Source organism: Sinocyclocheilus rhinocerous, unplaced genomic scaffold, assembly GCF_001515625.1.
Source record: "Sinocyclocheilus rhinocerous isolate Xijiao unplaced genomic scaffold, SAMN03320098_v1.1 scaffold676, whole genome shotgun sequence".
NCBI lineage: Eukaryota > Metazoa > Chordata > Actinopteri > Cypriniformes > Cyprinidae > Sinocyclocheilus > Sinocyclocheilus rhinocerous.
In genome coordinates, this window is record NW_015631707.1 from 12,544 (window position 1) to 37,661 (window position 25,118).

A 25,118-nucleotide genomic window follows, 5' to 3' on the forward strand; every position below is an offset into this window, starting at 1 on the left:
TAAGACCTGCAAATCCTCTTAAGGCTGGTATAAACTACATGACTTTTAAAATCTGCACACTCCACATCATATACATAAGATTTTGTAAATGACTATGATGATACACTAAGGATCAAATGACTGAGGATCACACACTACCGGACTCTAGCCGTATCAAACACAACAAACTTACACATGTGACAAATGTAGACAATATGTCTTCTAAAAGCCTGGAGCTCTGCTTTCTCACGAATAGTTTCGCTATAACCAACAAAGTATAAACACAATGTAAATAAGAGATTCATTGTGCAGTATAGACCGATAATTTTTTATTATAACGGGAGTTTTCACTCAGTCAGTGAGCTTGTGCTGTGGCTGAACTGAACTGATATCAGCTTCACTGATTGTAAGAGAGTGTCTCTGCTCACTTTCTGTGTATAAACCATAGACTGGATAAAAACATGGATGTAGTGTTCGTGACGTCACCCATAGGTTTCTGAAGAGCATTTCTGAAGCCTAAAGTGGGCAGAGCCAGCCGTCGCTATCTTGGCAGTGTGTCACTCCTGGATAATCGAAAATGGGCAAAAAGGCGGGACATGGGTGGAGCTGGTTACTGAAACCACGCCCGCCTAGCTTGACGGTGGTTACAGCAGCAGCAATCCACCTGTCACTCAAGTGGCCACACCCTTAATTATGCAGAATTTTAAGGCTTAATATAATTTAAACTGATGAGTTATAAAAAAAATTCACACCCCTCACAGTTGTCATGAAGGGCAAAATTAGCTATATAGACCAAAACCACTTTTGAACCAGGCTGTAAACATATTTTTTTTCTGCTGTAAAGTTGGGCATTTTAACATGGGGGTCTATATGGGACTGACTCCCTTTTGGAGCCAGTCTCTAGTGGCCAGTCGATGAATTGCAGTTTAAGTCACTTCCATGTTGGTTTCAAGAGAGAGACTGGAAGGTTGCTGCTTGGTATAACCCATTCATAATTAAAAAATGTATTTTTCATGCTAAGTACACACTGCAAAGTTTCAGGAGTGAAAACTGTATTAAAATGCAGTACTGAATCTGAAAAAGTCTTGCAGCGTAAATGCATTAAATCGGCCACTTGATCTGTTACCTGTAACGTGTTTCTTTGTTATTTTATTACTTTCATTAGATCTTTTTAATACAATGTTTATATCCACCTTTTTCCTGAACGCCGAAGTCTCGCCCGACTTATACTGGAACGATGCTTTACATTTCCGGCCTCTGGTGTTTCTAATCAAATTAACATTTTCCGAGCTGCTAATATAACATTAAACCTATAAAAATGGTTTTGAAGGGGTCATATGATGCGATTTCAATTTTTTGTTTCTCTTTGGAGTGTTACACGCTCTTGGTGCATAAGGAAGATCTGTAAAGTTGCAAAGACTAAAGTCTCAAATCCAAAGAGATATTCTTTATAAAATTTAAGACTTGTCCACGCCCTCCTAAAACACCTCGTTTAAACACGCCCCCACATGTCTACGTCTCTATTTCATCACTTTGCAATGTTGCAATGACCATCTTTTTGCAGTAACTCACCTGTCATAGTTTAATGAGTGGGTAGATGACATGAAGCGGATGGAGGTTAGATGCATTGAAAACAAGAGCGCACATATCCTACAAACAGCTCCTGATTGGGGTGAAGTTCGGGGGATTTTGCCCACAAAATGATAAGAGCACACATTATTATAACTTAGGTGCTGCAAGCTATGGTCGTTTTCTCTTGTCAGTGTTTGACATAGAATGCAACGCATACACTGCCCGACACGGAGAGATTTGCTGCTGTGCAAAACAAGTACTGTACAGGAATTCCTTAAGTTTATTGCTGTTACTTTGGCAGCCAACAACAGAACAGCTTAACCCTGCGCACATTTTTATATTTAGTCATATTGAAAATGTTTAAGTTTAATTAATTCAGTCAATCTTTTTACCCTGTTTTAACATGGATTTCTATGGAGACCAGAACACAAGAGCATCCAAATGGAACTTAGAATCCATCACGGCGGAACTCATCGGTTACTCAGGAAAAAAGGTGGATAATTGAACAATATTTGAAGGCTACATGCTAATGTTTTAAAGTATTTACTTATAAATATTAATAGCATTACAATAGTTTTTGCTATACCGAAATTGGTAAATAGAACAGTGGGATTTTACAGGTAATGGTACCGCCTACTGAAATGTAGGTACCGTGACAACACTAACGTCAACTCAAATCTGCAGACTGGCTCTGACTTTCAGCAACTAGTGTCAACTCATTCAAACTGTAAATAGGGGCAAACATTTGAGCAAAAGTCACTTCCAGCCTTTAGTCTGCTTTACGGTTTTTCATTTACAGCAAGGCAAGCTCATTTCTGGTTTCTCTCAGCTTGATTAACCCTGCAGGACAAGAGGAGAGGATATGTTTGCTTTTCCCCTTCTTTTAATCTGACCAGACATGCATCAAGAAATCTTGAAAAGATGAGACAAAGCAAAGCAGTCTATCTGAATCCCAGCACCTACCCGATTCCCTCCAAAGAGCAAATTCCACCAGTCGCTGTGCTGGAATCGAGTGTAATGCGCATCGAACGGCACCGCGGCGCATTCACCTGAATTCTCAGCTCTTACTGGTGGCAATTAGCACCAGACCACCGAGCAGCTGCTTCCCAGGTGAATTCATTTCAATTACGCACTCCGCCATCTGAATTGAATGTCACTCCGTCTCAGACATCAGCTCCCATGAAAGGCGAGAACTGACACGCTACCAAACACAAGACAACAGCTGCCAAGGGAGCACTGCCATAGCCGAGAGTGGGAACATCGGCTCCTTCTCACCGGGTTGTAAACCGCTGAGCCTCTGTCTCTCGCAAAGGCTCTTGGGCCACGTGAATGACACCGCTGCTCAATAGAGAGACGGTAAGCCTGGCAGTCAAAGGCTTCTCCACTGGGGATGGAGGGGTCTCTATGGTAACGGCTGAGCGAGAGGAACCGCCAATGCAGGTACACAGGATTCAAACAAAAGCTGCACAAATCACGCTTTTTTTTGTGCTCATATCACCTTTTGTTGGGGCAGTTAAGCTGGCAGTGGTGAGCAGGGGATTCTAGTAAAAATTTCACATCATCTTCTATTTCTACACTTGCATGTAAAAGTTAAGAGCGCCCCCATCAGATAAGCAATATCGCTGATATGCTTCTCTCCTTGGCTTCAGATTTATCGATTTCAATTTTGCCAATTGCTTTATTGATTTCATAATCTTCTTTAACATAGATTCCTACTCTCATTCATATACAAAGGCTGAGCGACTGCTTCATCATATGGATTTTCATTCTCATTCATAGAGATGAATTAACCTTCTGATCTTTGTCAAGCGAAATGAGGCAGGGCTGCTGTATAATGCTTTCGCCAGCCTGACCAGTGCCTATTCCTCAACCTTCATTTATTTGTGGCTAATTCTTTCGGACAAGATATGCCATCCAAGAAAGAAGACCTTTCAGACTACAATGAGGTTTTCCAGGTCAGTATTTATCCATTTTAATGTGAGATGTGAGACTTTGCTAGCCACGTGTCACTAAATAGACCATCTTGTATGATCATGGCATCATCAGGTGTCACATAAAGTTCAGTTTTGCATTATTTTTTTTGTGATATTTTAACATTAATCGTATGTGCTGTGAACACTAATTCCTATTTATTCTATTGCTCTCGGCCCACTAATCCAACAGGAACACTGTTTTCATAATAATTTGTGATGGCAGGCCCTGTGATTGTCATCGACGCAATCACCGCTCTCTTCTCTCACAAGTCTTTCTGGATAAGCACTGAGAGACGGCCCATAACCGTGTCTCCATTATTTCATAAATTGGAGAAATGTCAAGTATCATTCTCATTATGAAGCTCTGAATGGTGGGGTAAAAGGTTGTATTCATCTTTTTCTTGTAATTAATGATACGCTTTTTAATGAAAGAAAAAAATTGTTTACTGGCTTTAATAATAAAACTTGCCAAGTGCCAAATGCAAGTAATAATCGGGTGTGCCTCACACGTCCTGAAAAGTGAAGCTGCGGGCTCTTTGATCGCCCCCTGGTGGCTGGCTGCAGTACAGTCATAAACCCCGCCCTCTCCATGTAAATGACTGGGACTTGAGTCAAAATAAAAAAAATAAATTACACTTCCAATACAATTTTCCGAAAGATGGTTTTAGTCATTAAAGGTAGTTGTTATCACGCTGATATATGTTCAATTGTTCGTTTTTGTGATAAGTTTGATTTTAGATAGTAATTTGATGCTATAAAACGGGTGGCTTCACTTTTCTATAGTGGAAGGAATAGGAGACGCATCGTCCATCTTTTTTTACAGTCTATGGTAATAATCAGCATTGGCTAGTTTATGAAACAGTATTACTCGCCAGATGGCCGGTAACTTTTTTTAATTAATTCTAACAACACTTGAGAACAATATGATTTAGCGTTATTATCGTGATTATCAAGACTGTGTTGTAACTGTATAAATACGTTTTGTTGTTGTTGTTGTTGTTGTGGTTAAATTAAAATTATCATTATTTAATACTTTACAGTTACTTTACATTAGTATTAGTGATGATTCTTCTTTTCTATTGATTTAATTAGATAATAATTTGATTAGATGATGATGATGATGATAGTAATAATAATAATAGTAACACACAATAATAGTAACACATAAAAATAATACATAAAAATATTAATAATAATAAAGTTGCAATTAGATGTGTTTCCCCAATTTGTTCTTTGTTCTTTTTAAAGAAATAATGCATATACAGTTTCATGGCCAGTAAAAAATATTAATGGCCTGTAAATTTTCTCAAGTCATCGGCCATTGGCAGGTTTGGCAAAATGTTAGTTTTAGGCCCTGGTAATAACTATATAATAATAATAATAAATTATTAAGTAAAATATTGTCTTATATAATATTGATGAATTGGTAATTACTACTACTGATGGGCTGCGGTGGCCCTGTGACAAAAAAGGTTAGGAAACACTAATACGGGGCAGGTAGCCCAGGGGAGGAACCAGGGCTCATATCATTACGATCTCAAAGCCGATAAGACCAATAATCCTCCAGGCTGTGATAAAGGTGTATGGGACCATCAGGGGATCTATGCCAGCTTATTCCCCACAAGGCCATTCTCAAAGAGCCAATCTGCAGTGTTGATCAACATTAACATCAGGCATAATACCACAGACATTTTGCAATTAAGATCGATCAGACTCAAAACCTTATTGGTCTCTCCGAAATGAAACTAAATAAGAATAGCTATAGTTCTGTGTCCGTCCAAGCCACATTTGAGATGATTACAGGCGTTTACACTTACCATGTGATGGAACAAATCAGTTAGACGTCCAATGACACAGTCTTTTACACCGAATGTGTCATGTCACTGAATGCTTATCACAATGACAGCTAGTGAAATATTAGCCCTGTTCCAAAATCTAGTGATCTGTCTCACTGCCCACATGCCATGGGCAACTTCCCTCTAAATCAGCGTCCCAACCATCATGGCACCTCAAATGATTCTTAAAAACCTCCAAAATAAGCTAAGCACGTACTACAAAACTGAAAATGTCTCCCTGTGGGGACTTAAAGACTCAGTTTCTTGTCTCCTGTCATGTTGCTGTGCACACAACTGATCGCTGACTAGGTGCATCAGTTACGAGATCATTCTTCTCCCTGATCCTTAAATACATTCTGCACGAATTTGCTCGCGTACAAACGGGAGAGTTGATTCTTGAGAACAGCTCAACAAACAACATGTCACAAGTCATCTCACAAGTCATCTCACTGGAAGAACTTCAGCAGACAGCATGCACTGCGATCTGTGACTTCTTGTAGCAAACTAGCCATCAACTTGAATCAATCAAAGGCAACATGCTGTAGCCTTGTAGTACACTATGTATTTGGCTATAGGCAGCAACACAAATAGCGCTCTGCATAGGAGACTTGATGCAGACAATTGATTTTGACATTGTTGCTAAGGTAACACTGCAATACTCTTAAGCATAAAAAAATGAAAATGAAATGTTTGATCAATTATATCCCAATATTTAATTTAATTACAAATTAAGGGGGCCGGTATTTAATTGTTTTTGTTTTGGAGAAGTGAAATACTATCCAATATTTCATTTATATTTATTTGTAAATGGCTTTAACAATGGAACCATTTGTCTGATTAATTTGAAAATTGGAATGCAGTGTCTTTGTCCATGTGCCATTATTTTATGAGGACATTCACATATCTTGAAAAACCTGGCTGCCATTGGTAAACTAACTTTTTCATTTTAAATAGTAGACATAACATTTTAATGGATACTTTTTAGTACTGAAAGTACTATAAGAGAAAGTATTTCTCGTGCATCTGTATTTTTTTTCACATTTTTTATTATTTTTTATGTATTTTCTCTTTTTTTTTCACAGATCATTGCAGTGCATCCTGGAATCGCCTTCTCCACAAAGGATACAGGCAATGTTGCACTGAAATTTGGCTGAAACAAGGTAGCTTAACAAGCTGCTTAATTTAGTATGCTTACTTCTTGAAAAAGAGCAGTTTATCTAGATTTCTTTGGGGCTAACGGGATCGTTCACCAAAATTTTTTTAATTCTATTATCATTTCCACTATTACCCTGTCCACTAACGTTAAGCTCCAAACATAACAAAAATTTGAGCTATATACAAGTCTTCTGCAGCTATACAATAGTTTAGTCGTTCTCGTTCAACTCACTGAAGGATTTTCAGTGAATAATGACTTTATATGGCTTCAGAAGACTTGGAATACAGCATACAAAAACGATTGTATGATGTATGATGCGTTTTTGGACCTTATTAGACATGGTCACTATAAACTACCATCATAAAGAAAAGAGCTGTGAAGTAAGGGTGAGTAAATTATGACAAATTTCATTTTGGGGTGAATTATTACCATCTATTACACATATTTTCCAGTTGTCAGACTGGGCATATCAATGGGAATTTATCTTGTGCTGCTTATTGCATATGATAGAATGAAACAATAATATTGCCTCGATTTATTTGACATTTACTACGGTTTTAACAGGTCACTTCTCAAATCAACAGCGACTTTCAAGTAGTCTTCTCAAATTAGGCAGTGAAATTTTACTCTGCTAAAGTGGAGCAGCTGATTATTGGGTAACATAAAAAGTGAATGATTACGAGCCGTCATGATTTTAGAGAGGAATGAAAAATGGATAGACATTTGCAAGCCAACAGCTCTAATAAAATGCTGGTTACTTTCAAATCAAAGGACTCTTAAACTCCAAGACAGCATCTGATTGCAGCCCATTAAAATATACAGTAAAATATATATATATATAAAAAAAAACAAAAAACAAAGAAGTAATTCATTTCCACTTGTTTTCTATAGCTGTACTGAGACGTTCACAGCAACTCACAGAAAAACAGATGAAAGAATGGAGTGCTGTCTTTCACCTGTGGCAGGAAGCTCTGCTCACACGTCTGCTCAAGCCCCCATTAAGAACAGCAAAGATGTAAACTGTCAATCAGACACCAAAGGGAAGACTGCGGAGCTTTCACATTCAATTACAGTGGGACAAGCTCTTGCGTGAGCGCTCGGTTCTCTATGGCTAATGTAAAATGGAAAGATGTATTTTTCATATAGATATCTCAATCCTGAATACGATATTTCTAAATTCTTGACAATTTCTGAGATTATGTTTATGATGAATGCAAAACATCAAAATCATAGAAAGCATACAATTTCTCATATCTAAATTCTTTTCCACTCAACTTACAATCACGTTCATTTCACAATGATCTAATGGTTATTCAAAACACTGTTATGAATAAACTCCTCTTCATCTACCTATTACGTTGTTTAGCTCCTATGTGCCATTTAACTCTCAAGCTTTTTCTGTGATTTTTTCCCCTTTGTACTGAAAAGTTTTTGCACTCCAAATTGTGTTTAAATGAACATACTATACTTGATTTATTATTTGCTTCTTGGATTTTCAACCTGGTCTTGTGTCTGTATGTGTTGTTGTCTTGGCAACTAACTCCCTTGTGTACCATTGCTCCATCAACACATTACTCAGGGGTAAAATAAAATATGTGTTCGCATTTAAATTAAGATTTTTATGGGTACCCTATGTTATCCAGACACACGTCTTTCAATTATTCTTGCATTATTTGTACTTTTTTATTTGCACTCCTAGATTTGAAATTTGAACAAATATTTGATTTTTGATTTTTAGTGTATGGAGCAGTTATATACTATTTAATCCATTATTATTTTACAATCTAGACAAATGAATGTGATATGAAACACTGCATCACCTACATAAAGCTTAATGATGTACATCACACCACGTACAATTCTACTTCTGTCTAATGACTGCATACTAAATAAGACAAAAGCAAGATGATGGTTCAGGGCTAAATGCTCTTTTTCATTGTCAGGCAAATAAATTAATTTAAAAAAAAACTGCGCCCTCTGAGAGCTACTTTACCACCCATAACATCTGTTGAGGCATAGCTACAGGTGTTGAACTACTGTAAGACATAAACAGAGATCTGCAAGCAGCAAAAAATGTATATATAAAAACAAAATTTAATCAAATGCTTAAAAAGCCCAAGCAGTCACTAAAACGCAATTCAAATCCACAGTAAACCATTACGCAGACTAAATGACAAAAATAATGCGATTTAGTATATTGGAAAAAAATCCTGTAACACTATAACGCAGGTGTAAAGCAAGACTTATCAACATGTACATTGACTTGCACTCACAGAAAATAGAATAAAGCTAGTAATATTTCCCACTCAGGCTTATTAGACTATAATTCACAATGTTAAATAAAAGCATCCCATTCAGGCAGCACAATGCACGTATAAATCCGAAGAAATTAGTCTCACCTGTCGATTTCTCATTCACTGCTGTGCGATGCTCGCGCGTCTGTTTCTGTGCGTCTCAGACTTTTCTTCGCCCATCGACATCTACGCAACTGGTTGGTGGTATATCCCTTTAAGACGGGAGATGTCAACTAAGCAATAGCGTTAATTTGTCCTCATCTGATGACAGGAAAAGGTTTTAATTTCTCCGAGACGTTTCCGTCTGCTCCCTTGCGCGCCGGTATGATCCATATATGGTAAAGGGAAGTGCAAGACTACTTTGCATGCCTCAAGCGGTTGCTGAGGGGCTGTCAGCCGCTTTGCCAAGAAAGATCAGCTTTTCCGTGTTTTATACTATTATAGAGCAAGAAAATGTTTTAGTTTTTATGTGTAGATCATGTGGTTCCACATGAAATAAAAAAAGACTTCGTTATGCAAAACAGGTATAAACGTCCAGAAAGTGTGAGTATTAATAGCTACAGCAAGTCATCTGCTTTATATGGAGAATAATAGATTCTCTATAAGGGTTGCAAGGGTATTGCCTGCCAAACAAATGAATATCACAATCTGGACAGCCAACAATTTTATAAATCATCCCAATAATTGACTCTCCCTTACTGTGGGTTTGCCAGCCTTGCATAACTAGGGCAAATTTCACAAAACCACCATCAAACCTCCAGGCTATTGTTTTCAGAGCTCGCTGAGAGAAAGCCACAGCCAAGCCTTGGCATTTATGTAGGTCTCCTCAATTTTGTTACAATTAGACAAACCAGTAGGAGGAGGTGCTACCCTGCAGACAGTAGATCTGAGACATTTATTTGTTTGAGTAAAACAGAAGCATGGACTCGAGCTCCCAAACAGTGTGGTGACTCATGCTGTCACAGACCAAACGTGTGAGAGCCTTGTGTTCATGAACATGCGTGTGAGAATATGATAAAACACGATGCTTTAAGTGCTCAGGGCCGGAGGAAAAAAAGCACAGAACATTGAGGAGTCTTTGCAGATCACAAGAGGAAAATTACCTCCACTCCAAGAACATCGCTGAGACGTTTTGTTCCCTTTTCTGATGTGTTTTCTCCAGATAGGTTTAAATTAAATGTGTGCATGTGACAGGCTTCTTTAAAATTGGCCCACATCTTCACTAATAGGCTGATGTTATTGAGCTGTGGTTATTGATTACCGATCTTTCAACATGGGCAACTAAATTAGATTAGTGTCAACATAGCTATTGGACTAGCCAACGTCAGTCTCAAAAAACAGATCTGGCAAGTCAATTCAGGGAATTAAAACACAATCTTTGCCAAATGCCAGTTTTTCATTTTGTTTAAAGTCCCACACGAGAGCTTTTAAACACAAGCAGAGCCCAGGTGATTCAATCACGGGCCATTTTTGTTCAAAGAAATATGGAGAGCACCTAGGGTTCTGTAAACTCTGACAAATTAAATATATATTTTTTAATATTTTTATTAAAACAGTTTATTGAGTTATTAAACAAAATGTAAAAAAATAAAAAAAATAAAAAAAAAGTTGCTGATATTTATATCGTCAAAAGGTGTTGAAATTCTAGCTTGTAATGTAAATCAATGAGATTGGTATAACAGTATAGCAGACTACTTATATAAAATGCATAATAAAATCAGTTGTCACTCTGTATCTCCCAATAAATGTCTTAGATGATTTAAATGCTTAGTTTTATGATTAAAGCCCTGTACTTTTATTTAAAATATATGCAATATGCAAAAAAAAAAAGCCTGCTTCATCATATTTAATGCTTACATTTAACATGATATTTCAGAAAATGATGTATGGATAATCAAGTAAACCTAAGTTTTTACATTTATATTAAAAGGCAAAGTATAAAAAGTGTAAACTATCATTCAAATGATAATTCATGTAGTAGGTTGTGTACAACAGGTTTTTCAGCAAATTTTCAATCATGTTGATAATTTAGAGACCTTAGAAATTTGTGTATAAAATACAATAAGATACAGTTTATAGAGTTAGCATGTCAATTGTTTATCCTACAGAAATGATATTTGTTGGAGACACTTGAAGTCTAATTTTTAGATTTGTATCCTCAGTCTTGAACAACATATCAAACAAAGAACAATGTATCAAACTATGCTCTGATTTGCTAAGTTGCTAAGATAAGTCTGCATTCAAATGTCAGATCTGAGTATGAACTCTCATCAAATTCTCCCAAATCAAAGGATTTATATGCTTTCCACATCCATTTTATAGCTCTTTACTATATCAACAATTGTCTATTTTTATTTCACATCAGGAATTTTAGGAGAAATATCTAACACAAATTTGATACTTAACTGTGAATACAGAACTGAGAAGTCTGTGAGCGATGAAAGAGCAACTACTGAGTTCTATTGAATTGATCTCAAAACTTGCAAACACTCTCAAGGAAAATGTCTGACAATGGTCGGCTGATTTATTTTTTTTTGTACAAAAAAAGGGTAAAAGTAGAAGATCAGATATTTCTAGACTCGGTTCAATTTGTGTCTTTTATTGCTATTCATCAGACCCTGTCTCAGGACATTTCACTATTTGTCATCCACGTATGAAGCCTCAGAATTCATAGAGAAGAGGCAAAGCAAAGTGTCACTTCACCCCCTCCGGCTCGTTCCTTATACCCCACCACCAACCCCTCAACCATCTACACCACCCACGTCTCCACTGCCTTTCCCCGCAACTATAAATAGCCTCGGACACATTAATTACGTAGCTGCTGGGGTGAGGTGCCTCTCAGTATGCTGAAATTATTCTTTAGCAGAGCCAATAAAACAAAGCACCAGCCGGGCATCTCTTCTCAGCAACGGATTTCCAAATGGCTGGAAGAAGATCTGAACGGTTTTACCTGCACACAAAAAGGTGGGGATAGGAGAATGTGTCTGGCGGGTATTTACTTTCATTGATTTCACAGCTGCGCTGAAATCATAGCACCTGGCTTGAATGCTGGAATGGATTGGGACTGTCGCCATCAAACATCTTAGGGAAACTGCTTTGAAACTATAAGATACAAGCTAATCATATAATTAAACAAGTTACTGTACTGAACAAACAGTTAGGTATTCTACAAGCTACAAAAAAAATAAAAAGCTACTCTGAAGTAACTTGAGGGGCGAAAAGTTTTTTTTTTTTTTTATGAAAATTTCTTAATATCCTATGATAATTAATGAATTATTTATAAGCCATATTTTTGCTGGTACAAAAACGGTGGATTTTAAATGAATGATCTCAGTTAGAGAGACAGTTTTTAGCATGGGAACCAAACTTTGAAAATGTGTCAAGACAACTGTCAACTCATCTACAGTATACATGATGCTATGCAGATGTTTTGGATCTATGAGTTAAATCTATCTCAAAAACACTTATGTATATACTTTTTGTAAATACGTTTAGCCTCTTTTTCATATCTCACACTTTTGGGACTACATTTTGTTATGTGCTTGCTTATTGATGAACCATTGCAGCAGTAGGTCACCTTATTCATCTGGAAGTTTATGAAAGTAAAAAAAAAAATAAAAAAAATTCCAGAGTAATGTTTATGTTGGTTTGATGTTGTTTTGTTCGAAAACGTATATATGTAACATTCATAAATTTGACTCTTTTTGAGCAGTCATTTATTAAAAGGTTCAAAGGAATTTAAATCCAGTTGGTACTGGTAATTCTTAAATTATATTTTCTTACACATTTCATATTATGATACATTGAAGTTTCTCATATTGAAAAAAAATCTTGTATCATAGTGGTTTTTCTGTAGTTCTTGTAAACTTTGAAATTTCAAAAACTATAAAGGGTTAAATGTAGTAATAACCTTGAGATAGCTCATAACTATGGTAACATTTAAATCTTTGACATTTTTGCAAATTCTCTCATTAATGAGAAGTTATTGATCAGATACAGTACGGTTTTAGTTATGACTATGTTTTATAAGCTGCTGTTCAACCGGGTTCAAACTTATCCCAGAATGCCAATGCTTATGCAGATTTTAAAATACATTATGAGGGTTAAAAGCTAGCTTGTTATTGGAAAAGCTGCACTAGTTTGGACACAGTTAAGTTGAACTACATTTGCTAATTTAGTAGCATCACTATCACTACTCCCTAACATGAAGCACCTCGATTTACAGCTCATTCTGTTACATTTGGCTACTATGCTGAATAGTAACATCTAATATGTCCAATTTTGTCATTAGATGCATTAGCATTGAAACAGACTTTCCACAACAAATAAAACATGCTAAAAGTCGTAAAAACCATAATTAAGAGTATGAGCCACTGTTATTGAGCCATAATCCAATGTAATGAGCTCCACTGGACTACAGCACGCAGGTTTATTTCTTTTTGAGTGCATGCTAAGTGGTCGGGTCAGAATGAAATAGATTTGAACAGGATGCTACTGTGTTGTTTTCCTGCAAACACTGAGTGCTTGTAACATGGAGAATTAGGGCCTGCACTTTATAAATAGACATTTGCCGCAATTTATGGATCCTTTGAAGCTCTAGAGGTTTCCACTTCCACCAGCCCACTTGTGGTGCCGCATACTGTTTTGTATTCAAATATATCAGAGTTTGAAAGGATCAAATGGAAATATTTCTTTCAAGCGTCACTCATAGACAGTACTCAAAGCTTTCATGGCTTGAATCGTCATCGCACAGGCATCTCCTCCTTTGTGTAATCGTAAGCATTCATAGGGGGTTATTCAGTGCTGCCACAAGTGATCATATGACAGAGCCTCAAAGAACATTACATAATCTAAAGAAAAACTGCATCAGATTGAACTGCTTTCTCACAGAAGACCTCAGAGTTTAAGAAGAAAAAAAACTGAGCTAAATATATTTATATATTTTTTTTTTTTACTGAGCTAAAGTTACGTTTCAAGACAAAGTCACACCTTGGATATACGAGTTGCAAATATTACATAAAGTCACAAATGGGAGAAATAGGTTTCCATACTTTAAGGAAAGCTGGGGGGAGTTTAAATTGTGTAAACTTCATATTAAAAAAATATAAATATGATAGAAAGATAATCATATGGAAGTGACTTTATATCTTGCAATTCTGAGTTTTTACTCACTTTAAGAAGAAAAAAAACTGAGCTAAATATATTTATATATATTTTTTTTTAACTGAGCTAAAGTTACGTTTCAAGACAAAGTCACACCTTGGATATACGAGCTGCAACTATTACATAAAGTCACAAATGGGAGAAATAGGTTTCCATACTTTAAGGAAAGCTGGGGGGAGTTTAAATTGTGTAAACTTCATATTAAAAAAATATAAATATGATAGAAAGATAATCATATGGAAGTGACTTTATATCTTGCAATTCTGAGTTTTTACTCACAATTCTGTCTTTTTTCCCTCAATTCTGAGGAAAATAGTCAATATTGTGGTCATTGACCAAGATATAAGGTCAGAAGTGCAAGATATGTTCCAACAAGCTTCCATATGATTGTCTTTCTGTAATGGTTTACAAAATCAGTTTCAGCCCCCTCCAGCTTTTTGAATCATGAGATGTTATCTCACAGTTGCAAGATATGAAGTCACAATTCTGAGAAGAAAGGTCGGAATTGTGAGATATAAACTCGCAATTGCAAGAAAAACAATAGAACTGTGAAATGTAAACTCAGAATTCTTTGAAAAAAGAAAAACTGCGAGAACTGTGAGAATTGTGAGACAAAGAAATAAAAGACAAAAAATTACATATTTTTTATCTCATGGCAGAAATAAGCTTCCATAGATTCATGCCAAAAAGACCAGAAAAAAAATTAATAAATAAAATAAAATAACTCCCACTCACTCGCAGAAAAAAATCTGTCCCTGTGGTGGCAGCCTTTCAAATGGCATTAATATGTACCATTTAGGTACAAATTTGTACACTTTTGTACTAAAATGCACCTTTTATGGGTATAAGGTACAAAGGTTTACCTTTTGAATGGGTACTGTCCCAGTGACAGCTTTTGTATCTTTTTTTTTCTTTTCTGAGAGTGTATTGCAGGGCTACATATAGCGTATTATAGCGATATAGCGTCCTGCAATATAGCGATATAGCGTCCTGCAATATAGCGTATTGCAGGACGCTATAGTAATTTAATTCTGCCAGTTAAGTGCTCACGTACTTTTTCCATTATTTTGGTTGTACAAAGCATTTGTTAATTAAAAATACAGCAATGCCAAATGTTGTGCATGTTGCTAATTGAATAAGTCTGTTATTAGTACCTGTATGCAGCTGAAATCACATTTCATGAGTCAGTCGTGTAGAAATGTAATTAATTCGAAAGGCTTCAGGAACGTCAAATCTAAGGTAATGAACAACAAAGCTCGGCTCTATAAACAGTCAGGCACAAATACAGGAAAGTTATTTCTTGATATTAAAATTACTCATACGTTTAATCTAACACACCAATATACAATTCAGTTCCCATCCTATAAATGACAGCTTCTTGACATTTTATTATGTGTATCCATTATATCCTATATTCCTTTTATTATAATGTGTGGTAGATCCCTCCGTGGACGACTGCAGATATCTGTTGGTTTTTGATCAGAGGAAAAGGTTCACAATGACCCTTCCATCTGTTTCCATGGGCACATCATTAATCCCCTGCTCCAGCTAGATCAGACTATTTGAAGTATCTACCACACAACAAATACAGCTTTACTTTAAAGACAGATAGGGACACAGAGCAGGGACTTTTGATTTAAACATGCATTGGGATCTAACATTAAACAAGATATTCAAATGAACAGCATTTGGAAAGGGAATGCAATAATACATCAAAGGCATTTCTCTTCCTGGTCTTGGACTGTGACACCTGAACATGTACACTTTCCCCATTACATCCGGTGATTACTAAATGAATATTATATGCAGCGATTCTGGATACAGAGAAAATAAGTCATTTAGAAATGAAATTGATGTCAGGAGTAAAAGGTCTCTAAATGGCAATCAGCATTTATGAAACGTGACTGAGAAAAATAATCAACGCCACCTTTCCAGAAATGGGGAGAGGCACAAATTGCTTCGATGTCGAGGATGTTAATGATTTCATTTGCATTGCAAAACTGTCATTTGCATTGTGTGTTAATCTGATTTAACTCGAAGATGGCAATCAACAAGGTTACTGTAAGAAATCCCTTAAGACACACAAATGACTCTAAAAGCTTCTGGTGACATTCTTGTACTATACATTGTACTTAGCAAAATGCAGACTGCTGCATATGGTTTCAAAAGCCTATTGTCTACTATGAAACTCATAGAGAACATTAATGTCCAATTAGATCTTCTTTTTTTCTTCTTCCATGCAAAACAAGCCAGCACAATGATAGTGCATTGTTATGTATTTGGTAAAGCTGTTAGCCCATTTTTGTGCATGCTAGGTGGCTACTTACTAACCCAAGCCAAACAGCCCATTTCCAAGCCACTAAGATATTCAGACCCTTATGGCTCAAGACTTCGTGCAAATCTACATAATCTAGAAAATGTACATAAGTTTGTTTCCTCAACTGGAGAAATTTAGCATTACATCACTTGTTCATCAGTAGAATCCTCTGCAGTGAATGGGTGCCGTCAGAATGAGAGTCCAAACAGCTGATAAAAACATCACAATAATCCACAAGTAATCCAGACCAGTCCATCAATGAATGTCTTGTGAAGTGAAAAGCTGCGTGCTTGTAAGAAACAAATCCATCCAAACGTTTTTAACTTTACACTGTTGCTTTCGCTAAAATGCGAGTCCTCTATCCATAATATTGCTTTCTCCAGTAAAGAAACAAACTAATCTACATCTCAGATGACCAGAGTGCATTTTCAGAATTGTATTTATTTATTTTTATTTTGTGTGTGTGTGTGTGTGTGAATAATTTATCTATAACACAATGAGCTAAATACCAAAAAAAAATGGTAAGGTTTTTGAAAAAGCTTTAATGCCAAATTGCCAATGAGTAATAGTAGTATTTTGGCTTCACAGCTACCACCAATTATAGTGTGTCTGCTTTAGTAATCAGGGGTTAAAAGCAAAAAAAATATTTTGACTGAAAATCAACCTCAACCAAACCCCCATTCCACAGCCATACCTGTCACACACCCAGTTTAAGAGCAGTTTTTTTTTCTTTTAATTAGGAGCGCTTGTCCTCCTAATTAAAAAAATTAGGAGCACCTTCTGATCAATAATAAAAAATTCTGATCAAAAATTAGCCTTCCTAATATGAGGTGACATTTGACTCAAAGTGATTTACAGGGGCATTTTCTTTTTACTTTTGTAATGGCATTTTTCTAATTTTATTAAATGTATGCAGTGTTTCCTATTTTTTCCAGCTGTGGTGGCAGGACTATTTCCCATGGACCACGATACAAATTCATTTAACAGTACTTAAATTTTTTTCAGTTAGGTCTAACTATAATCTATTCAACTGTAAAATAACACTGGTTAGTCTTCACTGTATACCGCTGTGTTTGCTTTTACAGATGTGCAGCGGCTGAGCTGTTACTATATTTGGATTTTCGTTGAAGAAACAGAGCAAAATCAGGCAGTACTTGTTTATTGAACTGTTGTATTAAATCCATATCACATTTGCAAATCCAATTGACGGAAATCCGTCGTATACTCGCTGCAATTAACGGAAATACGTCGTAGCGACGGAGAACTTTAATCCCCGAGTAGGCTAATGCTGGGGTTTTGGATTCAATTTTAAGTGCATAAAGCCAAAAACGGTAAAATATCAAAATATGCTTCAAAAAAAAAGTAAACCCAGTAATTACCATGAAGTAACACTCTAGCAATCTCCTCTTGCAATTAGCAGAATAACATCTTATGTGGGCCTTTTTGTCTCTACACTGACATGATATCCCCCCTAAGTTTCTAGCAGCGTATTAGGTCTACAGCTCAGGCTGTAGAAATCATGCAGAAAATATTCATATTCATAATTGTGCTGACCCCCAAGAGAGGCTGAAGTCTATCAGAACAGCCTTGACAAGCTCACAGTAAATGCAATTCTCATGAAACTAAGAGCAGTATAAACACCTTACCAAGTTAAGGTCAGCGTGATCAAACATTACCATTGTGAGGAAGAATACATTATTAGCATGGAAATTCTCCTGCTTTAACATCTTATTTCAATGAGGCAGCTTATCAAATTCAGGGCCAGCCATTGTCACACCTTTAAAATACAATGGTGGGCATTTTTTTCATGGGTATCTGGCTGTTAGATCCCTCCAAACAACCCAACAAAACACTGAGCTTTCAAGTAGGGGTCCTGGTCTGCAGCTGTTATGGACCCTAATTGAGCTTCTACTAAATCTGACGGCAATGACAAATGAACACCTTCAAATTTAATCTTGGTATAGCAGTGATTTTCACATTTTTCAAACCAGGTACAACTACTAAATAAGTTCCACCCAATCACATACGTCACCTCTAATTTATGCAAATTGATCTCACTCCGAGCACAAAATATACACATTACGCCTAATTATTAATCAGCAATATTCCTGTAGTTATGAAATAATTATGTAAGATCCTCATCACTCAAGATGAAGCTTCACTCGCAGACCGGTTACATTATCAGTATCGTGCTTAACACAGGAGTGCTTAAATGTTTGAGTCAAAAGCAGGGCTTTAGAAGTCATACATCTTGTAGATATCAAACATTATTGAAACTTTGACAATATTGACATTCCTATGACTAACACTATTTATAAAACACCTGTGTTAATCATTTAATGAAATGGTTGATTCATATTTTCAATTTTCTAAGGTCTACTACCATTGTATGCAAATGTTATAAATTGATAAACTATTTTCCAGTTCCTGCCTACTACTTGACATTTTATAAAACATTTATTGTACATCATTTTAATAATTAAATCGTATCAGTTTTCTTAGTCTCTGCCTAAAATGATCAAATCATATTTTCAATGTTTTCTAATTTCTGCCCATTTTCAAGTTTAACAAAGTATATTATAATAACAAATCTATAATTATTACTGCTATTAAAAACAAGTTTCCAGTGTTGTCACACATACCACAGGGCCAGAGACAAATTAAGTTCTTCCCAGAAGCTCAATTCCAAACCACTGAATTTTTCTGTGTTCGCCTCCATTCACTATATATGACAGTAAACCAAACCTCTTGAAAGGATCCATTCCAGCGGCACAGCAATCTTCAAACTTCAAAAAGTGACCATGATCAAGAACCATGAGAAGACTTACCTTTCAAGATGGTTGAAATCAATCCAGCATGCAGTCATGACTGGCTTTGTATAAACATTTTTATTTACTCTATACACTTACATGAACAAAACACCATATAAACACAAAGAGACTGATGCAGCGGTTGACTAACCATTTGATTCAGAGGCCTTTTACGTGAAGTCTTTTTTGCGAAACACAGACAGCCGAGGCAGCACAACGCTATCATACTGAATGGTACATGCTTGGTACACTGCCTGCATCAGGAATGGAAATCTCTCTACTGACACTAATCCAAAGTAAAGAAAGTATAAAAGTATCATTTTACAGCAGTTGAAATACTGACATTAATAGCAAGTTTTAAATCATTAAAACCATGAAAGAGACTAAGGAGGCCAGTCTGAAAGAAAACAAAGATTAAGCAAAAACGAAAGCAGTTTTAGGCTCATACCTCTGCATCTGTGGAATATAGTTTCTTCTGCAGGTGGATGATGTTTATTGTGCCTTTTTTTTTTACAAATATGTAGCACTGTTACCAAATAGTGAGCTCCTCTGCTGCCCAAACGGGAAGGAAAAAAAAAAGATAATATACAAAAGACCAAATTTAAAACCCCCAGGAAGAGTTTGTTATGACGAGCATCAGTGGATTGACAATGGCACGACACATTCATTTCTTTAAGCCCAGCAGTAAATTAGTATGAAGTGGATCTGATTTGTAAGGGGGAGAAACAGGGGTGAGGAGACCTGGTCAAAACCCATTTCCAATACAGTGTGAAATCTTGAGCTTTACGGCGAGAACTTTTTGGCTTGTGCTCGGACCCTTTTTTCATACTCCACTCTGTTCTGGCTGAAACAGAAACGCAAACACAAGATTCATAACGGAGGCAATAAGCATTTCAGTCTCCACGGGCAAGACTATATTTGAGCTGGAGGTGCGTACCAGTAAATTGTGTATGCTTCAGCCTGTGCGGGGTCCTGAATATTTGGTTCATTAAGGAGTTCTTGGATTCCTAGCAAAATCTAAAAATATAAATCAGTTGCAGAGCTTTATGAGATAACACTGCCCTCTTCAGGATTGCATTGAAGATTTGGTTTAAGGAGATTAAGATGCACCAATCAATGACATTAAGATCAAGTGTAAAAAAAAAAAAAAAGTCACTTGAAAATTAAATCCAATGAAAATATAATTCATCTTTAAACATAATAATCTTGAACTACACTTTGTTATTTGCGGTTCCATTTAAAGACATTTAACAATGTATCGATCAATTTACAAAGCAGTGCAACCTTTAAGGATCCAACCTTTACAGCTTACCTGCTTGATTGTAATGGCAGGCCTCCAGTCTTTGTCTTCCTCTAATATAGACAAGCACACGGTACCAGACGGATATACATTTGGATGGAATAAAGGGGGCTCAAATTTACCTGAATTCACAGGATAAAAACCAGGGATAATTAGACAATGTTTGTACTTTGTCGTATGCACAAGGATTAGATCCACTGAACATCTGATTTACACTTTGGTGGAGAGGAAGGATAGTCGTCCTTAAACAGCATCCGAAGTTTGAACAAGCCTCCTTCCCACGGCGTCTAAGGAGAAAAAAATAAAATGCATACAAGGTCTGAAACGTGTTGTTTTTTTTTCTCCACCCCCCCCCCCAAAAAAAAAAAAAAAAAAAAAAAAAGGAGACATTTGAGATTAATGCAAATACCAGTTGTAAATAGTAATGGGTCTCTGTACTGCAAACCATCACCTTACAAACTTGAATATTAAATGTCGTATTCGTAGAACACAAACATTAAATTACATTTTCCAAATTGGCACTTACCCCTTTTTTTCCAGGGATGGCACACTCCCAATTCATCAAGTTCATAGTTCCATCAGGGTTTTTTGTTGGTACAGCTACAAAACCCTGAGGGAAAAAAACAAAAAAAAAACAACTATAAACAAATAAATATATATATTTTTTTTATCCTGTGGGTGGGTGGAAAAAAAAAAATTCAAAATGTCATACTCTAGAAACTGTTTTTATCTGTGGTCTACTTTGTGTGAGCAAAATACACCCCAACAGTTTCAATAGTGACTACTCAACAGAATAAATTAAAATAGTGACATCTGAAAATAAGTCTCTCCTCCATAGATAGAAAGTACTCCCCTTCATTAAACCCTTCAGTGCTTTTCCCCCGAAGGTTAATACTGCAGTTTAATATTAAATTCGTGCAGTGTGAACTCGGCATTAGCTGAACAAGATCTCTCTCTTTCTGAATTTCTGTATAACAGCTGCACATCTATAATTGAAAACATCTCATACTTACAAAGGGATGGTCTTTCCGCCAAGCCTTCCGTTCTTGTGCGAGACGACTTAATGCTATACCAGACATGACTTGAGGCCCACAAATTGATTGAAAATCTGGAAAATAAGGATGTTTTTCTCTTAAAAATATGCATGTATCTGTAAAGTTATACACAGCCAGTGTGCAATTTCAAAAACTGTATTGTCAATATTCACCATCAATATAAAGCCTTTATAAGTTATTACACAACAGAATGAAAAACAACAAAAAAACAAAATAATATTCATCAGCATTTTCCTCCATTCTGACCTTTAATAAAATAAATAACTCCATAAACTAAATAAAACTGAAATATCACTGTTTCCATCCGATTGGTCGAGACTGCCATAAAAGGTAAATCTTAAAAAAAAAAAAAAAGCATCAGTTTCCAGTGAAGAAATGTCACCACAGTGTCTGAAACATAAAATAGAAACTTAAAAGCTCCTATAAGAACATGCAACAGTGAAACTGTAGCAGTGGTGATATGCAACACTACACTGCTGTTTAGTACAGAATGATTGTGAATTGTAAAATCTCCATTAGTAGATGATCCGACTAAATTATACAAACAAGGCTTTTCTCAACAAAGTTACTGGAGTCCCATAGCAAAAATTATTTTACAAATGCTCAAGTACAGTATGTGTGAACTTTACCTTCAAATTTTATCAGTAGTGATTAATAGGTTGTAATGCGTTCAAGTAACATATCAACCATTTAATAGGTTTCCCTTTTTAATACATTTCTAAAACCTGGTCCTCTGGGATTTCTGAAATGAGGAATAGTGCAGCTCTCCCTTCAATGCAGTGACATGAAAAATAGTAAAAAAAAAAAAAAGAAAAAAAAAAGAAAATAAAAACCAATCAGAGCTGGTCATGATTCACAATGCTTACACTTACACTTTTAATGACAACCAAACTACTGTAAGAAAACTGTTAAAAGGTTAAGTGGAAAAGGAAGAGAAATACATGTGCACTATGCAATAATCCAATGTTCTCAAACTATATTGTATAATATCTGAATATCACTACAATATCTGAATATTATTGCTTAATCTGAACCAACTGTGTGCCATTTTTAGATACTTTCACTTCAGGGGCTATTAAATGTTATTAAAGTCACAATGAAACAGAAACAGCATCATATTTTCTTCTGTAATGTGACGTAAAGTAAAATAGATTATCTAAAAATTAGAAAGTAAGACTGGACTTGGTTCTATACTAGAGCCCTGCACGGGCCTCAAATTTAGGCCCTAGCCCGGCCCGAGACGCTCAGGCCCTAGCCCGTCCCGAGTTTTTGTTTTTTAAAATAACGACCAAGCGGCCAGCGGCAGACAGTGAGCCTATGTTTGATCAATTTAGCCTTCTCAAATCATCACGACTTGCCTAAAATAAAATCTATAGATATAAAACAGTTCAAGCATATAACAATGTTTAAACCTAGATAAATGTGCGCTGTATCCAATAGTTTGTGCGGAGAGTGGAAGCATTTTTTTCAGTGGATACGCCGTAATTTTTGCTCATAAGAGTAACACATCATTCGTAGCTGAAAAAGGGTCTACTTTTATTTGTGTGGACTCACAATAAACAAAACGTTGTGCTTTTATATATTTAAAAAAAACAAAAAAAAAACAACAACTAGCGCTTTCTGCCGTCTCGTCTTGAACAGGAGCGCTTACAAAAATGAACCAAAACTCAGCGAATACATGTCTCAGACATGATAAATATATCTATATATCGCTTTAAAATTACTAAAAGAAATAAAACAAATCAAAAACAAACTCTTTCATTATAATCCGTAAAGATGCACTTCTCTCTAAAGGCGCGTCTAATGAGGAGATGGCGAGTCAGGATGGGCAACTTCATCCTTGAGACACAGACTTAGAAAACACTAGTTTATTAGTAAATAACTCCAATATCACCTTACTATTTCCCAGTCACATTTATGGGAACTACTTTTGCCGGTGCTTTGCGGCAAGCTTAAGCCTATTGCTTGCATTTGAACGCAGAACTGTTCAGCTGCGCTGACGGCACGCACCATACATGCTGCTGCGGGACACTAAACACCATCGAGCCGCTCTTGACAGGCACGGTAGCATGTTGTTTCCACCAGCGAGGCAATTTTTCTCATCACTAGCCTAATTGATGGATGTCTAAAATATAAAAATAAGGAGAAGCCTAAAACAGGCCCGAGGCCCGGCCCGCGTCTTAACTATGACGTGAAAATTGGCCCCAAGCCCGTGCAGGGCTCTATCCTATACATTGGTTATTGATTGGATATTGAGATGTGGGCGCTGCACTCTGGTTGATTATTAGAAAGGGACAGGGTTTAAGCAAACTAAATGATTGGAGAAGTCTGTCATTTAACCGGAAGATTGAGTTATGACATTTTAATGAACACTGCAGCCCAAAACATATGCACAGTTTGCACAGCATATGCATAGCACAGTTCACAATAACCCCTACACTCCTAAACAAAAAAAGGAAATTATTTGCCAGGACATTATCCATTAACCAACTCATTTTACTGACATTCCATTAACCCTAAAACACTACGCAATTATAAAAAATAAAAAAAAGCCTATAATATTAGTTCAGTACATTGTTCCCCATTTTTACAGTGTGCAAATATGCATTTAGAAAACAGATGACGTGAAATGCATTTCATGCAGACTCCAAGGCGACTTGATAACTATAAACATGTTGTTAATTCCGGTCATTTGCGGAAAATTGATGTACAGTAAAAATCTGGCGTGAGAACAATGTGTAAATGGAGAAGCGAAAATGCTAATTAGAAAAAAAAAAAAAAAAAAAAAAAGCAGTTCTCATAACCAACGCATTCGAAAATTACCATTTATTCCGACTCAACAAAGTGTCACTTTAAGGGGCAGCTAACTTTAATAAGAGGAAGTGATAACCATTATCATACAGGCTCATTAAATCGCGGAAACAATTTGCGGACAAAAAAAAAAAAAAAGTAAAAAATGTCTGGTATAAAAACAATGCATGAACGGAAAAGCGTGAAGGCTTAAATATGAAAATTACTTTCAGAATTTCTAGTTAGCACAATCAAAGCAGCTTACTGTAATGAATATGCTGTCCTATGTTTGATTACAGTAATGAGCGAATAACGCGCGTTGAATTAATTGACCTGTCAGATGCGCATTTTTCAGCGCGCTGCCGCACACCAGCATCCCTCACTGCGCACTTTAGCCGCTCAATGTGCCAAATCGCTCTTTTTTTGCGATTATCTGCCCGAGTAAAAACTACATGGACGGAATCGTTTACTCTACATGCATGCAATTAATGGATTATAATGCATGCGCGCTGTAGTTTGTCGCGTCGCGTGTGTTGATAAACTGTTAGCCTAGCATAGCTGGCCAGCTAACAAGAGCCACAAACAAAAACACCGCAAACTACAGTAAACGCTCACAAATTAACTCTGTTTTTTACGTCATACGTACCTTTTCAGTGAAGACGAGTACTGTATTCTAGACCAAGCACCGTTTAATTGTGAATTCAAGTCAAACTCAAAGCAAAAAATCTTTCGAAGTTTCCCTCCTGTAAAAAAGAAAACACAGACATTTACCCAAGATAAGTAGGACCCGTGAGCACACACGCCAAATGCCTGTGTGAAACTTTCTGCAATGTCCGTATGTCCTGAGTCAAACTGAATGGATTGTTTTCTTTAA

At 36.3% G+C, this 25,118-nt stretch overlaps 1 protein-coding gene and 1 long non-coding RNA gene across 3 annotated transcripts; one reads left to right on the forward strand and one right to left on the reverse strand.

Moving 5' to 3' along the window:
- The first annotated feature begins 726 nt into the window (after window positions 1-726).
- Window positions 727-19,709, forward strand: LOC107741789 (uncharacterized). Its single transcript, XR_001640234.1, has 4 exons — window positions 727-739; window positions 5,905-5,908; window positions 9,752-9,755; window positions 19,640-19,709. It is a non-coding gene; the product is annotated as an uncharacterized LOC107741789 (long non-coding RNA).
- ube2ia (ubiquitin-conjugating enzyme E2Ia) lies at window positions 19,663-25,118 on the reverse strand. 2 transcript variants are annotated; one of them, XM_016554572.1, is made up of 7 exons: window positions 25,016-25,114; window positions 21,413-21,507; window positions 20,926-21,009; window positions 20,614-20,686; window positions 20,412-20,521; window positions 20,037-20,116; window positions 19,663-19,943 (listed from the first exon to the last, which is right to left on the reverse strand). In XM_016554572.1, the coding sequence occupies exons 2-7, from the start codon at window positions 21,476-21,478 to the stop codon at window positions 19,883-19,885; spliced, it is 474 nt and encodes a 157-aa protein (XP_016410058.1). In that variant the 5' UTR covers window positions 21,479-21,507; window positions 25,016-25,114; the 3' UTR covers window positions 19,663-19,882. The 2 variants fall into 2 exon arrangements, with proteins under 2 accessions (XP_016410058.1, XP_016410057.1); XM_016554571.1 differs by having other exon boundaries at window positions 19,664-19,943; window positions 24,891-25,118.

Excerpts from the sequence above, each read along its gene's own strand:
- ube2ia (XM_016554572.1), bottom strand. The coding sequence starts at position 21,478 with ATGTCTGGTATAGCATTAAGTCGTCTCGCACAAGAACGGAAGGCTTGG. Across the intron at positions 21,010-21,412 it reads GGCGGAAAGACCATCCCTTT|GGTTTTGTAGCTGTACCAAC; the intron begins GTAAGTATGAGA and ends TTTTTCCCTCAG. Across the intron at positions 19,944-20,036 it reads GAAGCATACACAATTTACTG|CCAGAACAGAGTGGAGTATG; the intron begins GTACGCACCTCC and ends TTTCTGTTTCAG.